Below are 2,110 nucleotides of genomic sequence, written 5' to 3'. Positions count from 1 at the left end.
GAAGCAGAGTGGGCGTGAATGGAACCAGAAATTGGACAGTACTCTTCAGCGTATTGGTTTTGTACAATGTCCCAGTGAGCCATGCATTTACACCAAGAACAACGGCGAAAATTAATTTAAAAAATTTAACATAATTGTTGTATATGTCGATGATCTAATTATTGCCTGTTCCATAAAAGAAGACCTTGTCGACATAAAACTTCAAATCGCACGGGAATTCGAAGTAGTAGATGGCGGAGAGCTGAAACATTTTTTAGGCATGGGGATCGAGCGGGATGGAGAGACGGGCAGTGTGGCAATTGGCCACAAGCAGTATATCGACGGGCTGTTACGAGATTATGGCATGGAAGACTGTAAGCCGAATGCAACGCCTTTGGAGGTTGGTTATCAGAACCTATGTGTTTTGGAAGACTGTCCACGAGCCAACCAGAAGCAGTATCAATCACTTATGGGAACACTGCTGTACTTAGCAATGACTACGAGGCCGGACATTGTTCATTGTGTGGCAAAGTTGGCTCAGAAGTGCAGTGACCCCCATAAGGAACATGAGGTGGCCGCTAAACGCGTCCTTCGTTACCTAAGAGGAACTTCGAGCTTGAAGCTGCACTTTGATCGAACTGGTGTGCCTGTTTACTGCTTTGTGGATGCAGACTGGGCAGGTGACTGTTCTGACCGCAAATCGTTCAGTGGTTGGGCGTTCTTTTTGGCTGGAGCAGCGTTTTCGTGGGAGTCGAAGAAGCAGAGCATCATAGCACTCAGTAGCACGGAGGCTGAGTATGTGGCGCTTTCAACAGCAGCTAAGGAGGCTGCTTACGTGCTGAAGCTTATATCTGAGATGGGTTTCGAGACGGCGCCAACATTGATGATCTACAGTGACAACCAGAGCGCCCAATGTTTAGCGAAGAACGCGAGTTTTCATGCTAGAAGTAAACATATAGATATCAAGTATCATTTCATAAGAGATTTATATAAGAAGAAAGTTATTGATATTGAATATGTTCCAACCGAAAATATGATTTCAGATGTTCTAACTAAAGCTCTATGTAAAGTTAAGCACACAAAATGTATTACTTCACTAGGGTTAAACTAAAAAAGAATCTTTTGAATTAGATATACCGCGGTGAGAAGGAGTGTTGAAAATATTTGTATATGCACCACTGTATATCTTATTCCTCTTATGTTATACACTAAAGTAACGAGTAACGAATTATCATTCTCTCTTTAAGTTCTGGTTCTGCCTGCGTGCAGCATTTTTATACCCTTGCAGAGGGTATTATAATTTTGTCCAAAAGTGTGCAACGCAATGAAGGAGACATCTCCGACCCTATAAAGTATATATATTCTTGATCAGGATCACCTCCTGAGTTGATATGAGCATGTCCGTCTGTCCGTCTGTCCGTCTGACCGTCTGTCCGTCTGTCTGTTTCTACGCAAACTAGTCTCTCAGTTTTGAAGCTATCAACTTGAAACTTTGCACACACCCTTCTTCCCTTTGCACGCAGTATATAAGTCGGAACGGCCCGGATCGGCCGACTATATCCTATAGCTGCCATATAACTGATTGATCGGAAAAGGTATAACTTTGGTGTTTTTAGAGTTAGAGAGTTTAAATTTGACACTAGAGCTATTTTTGGCAAAACATTACGACATGCCAAATTTCAAAAGGATCGGCCGACTATATCTTATAGCTGCCATATAACTGAACGATCGGAAAAGACCCAACTTTCGTGTTTTTGAAGATAGAAAGCTTAATACAGATTCTATTTTTGGCCAGTTGATCCAACCTACCAAATTTCATTAGGATCGGCCAACTATATCCTATAGCTGCCATATAACTGAACGATCGTAAATGGTACTTGGTAGAAATATCAACTTTCGTATTTTTGAAGATAGAAGCTTGGAACTTTTTTTTAGATTTTTTATTGTAATAAATTGGTTTTATTATGATGTAATCATAAGGATCGGCAAACTATATCCGATGTTTGCGATATTTATCCGGTTTTAACTGCAAGGGTATATCAACTTCGGCTCCGCCCGAAGTTAGCTTTGCTTTCTTGTTTAGTCTCTAATAAATCGTCAAACCGAATACAAACAATTTTCTTTAGGATTT

The 2,110-nt window shown here is 40.8% G+C and overlaps 1 protein-coding gene across 1 annotated transcript; it reads left to right on the top strand.

Annotated features, from left to right (window-relative positions):
- The first annotated feature begins 259 nt into the window (after positions 1-259).
- Positions 260-1,035, top strand: LOC138925632 (uncharacterized). The gene is made up of 2 exons (XM_070276486.1): positions 260-945; positions 1,023-1,035. The coding sequence occupies exons 1-2, from the start codon at positions 260-262 to the stop codon at positions 1,033-1,035; spliced, it is 699 nt and encodes a 232-aa protein (XP_070132587.1).
- The last annotated feature ends 1,075 nt before the right edge of the window (positions 1,036-2,110 follow it).

The sequence above is a fragment of the Drosophila bipectinata genome, chromosome XR (assembly GCF_030179905.1).
Source record: "Drosophila bipectinata strain 14024-0381.07 chromosome XR, DbipHiC1v2, whole genome shotgun sequence".
NCBI classification, from domain to species: domain Eukaryota; kingdom Metazoa; phylum Arthropoda; class Insecta; order Diptera; family Drosophilidae; genus Drosophila; species Drosophila bipectinata.
The sequence above is the reverse complement of the archived record's forward strand: the minus strand, read 5'-3'. Positions and strand labels throughout refer to the sequence as shown.

Excerpts from the sequence above, each read along its gene's own strand:
- LOC138925632 (XM_070276486.1), top strand. The coding sequence starts at position 260 with ATGGGGATCGAGCGGGATGGAGAGACGGGCAGTGTGGCAATTGGCCAC.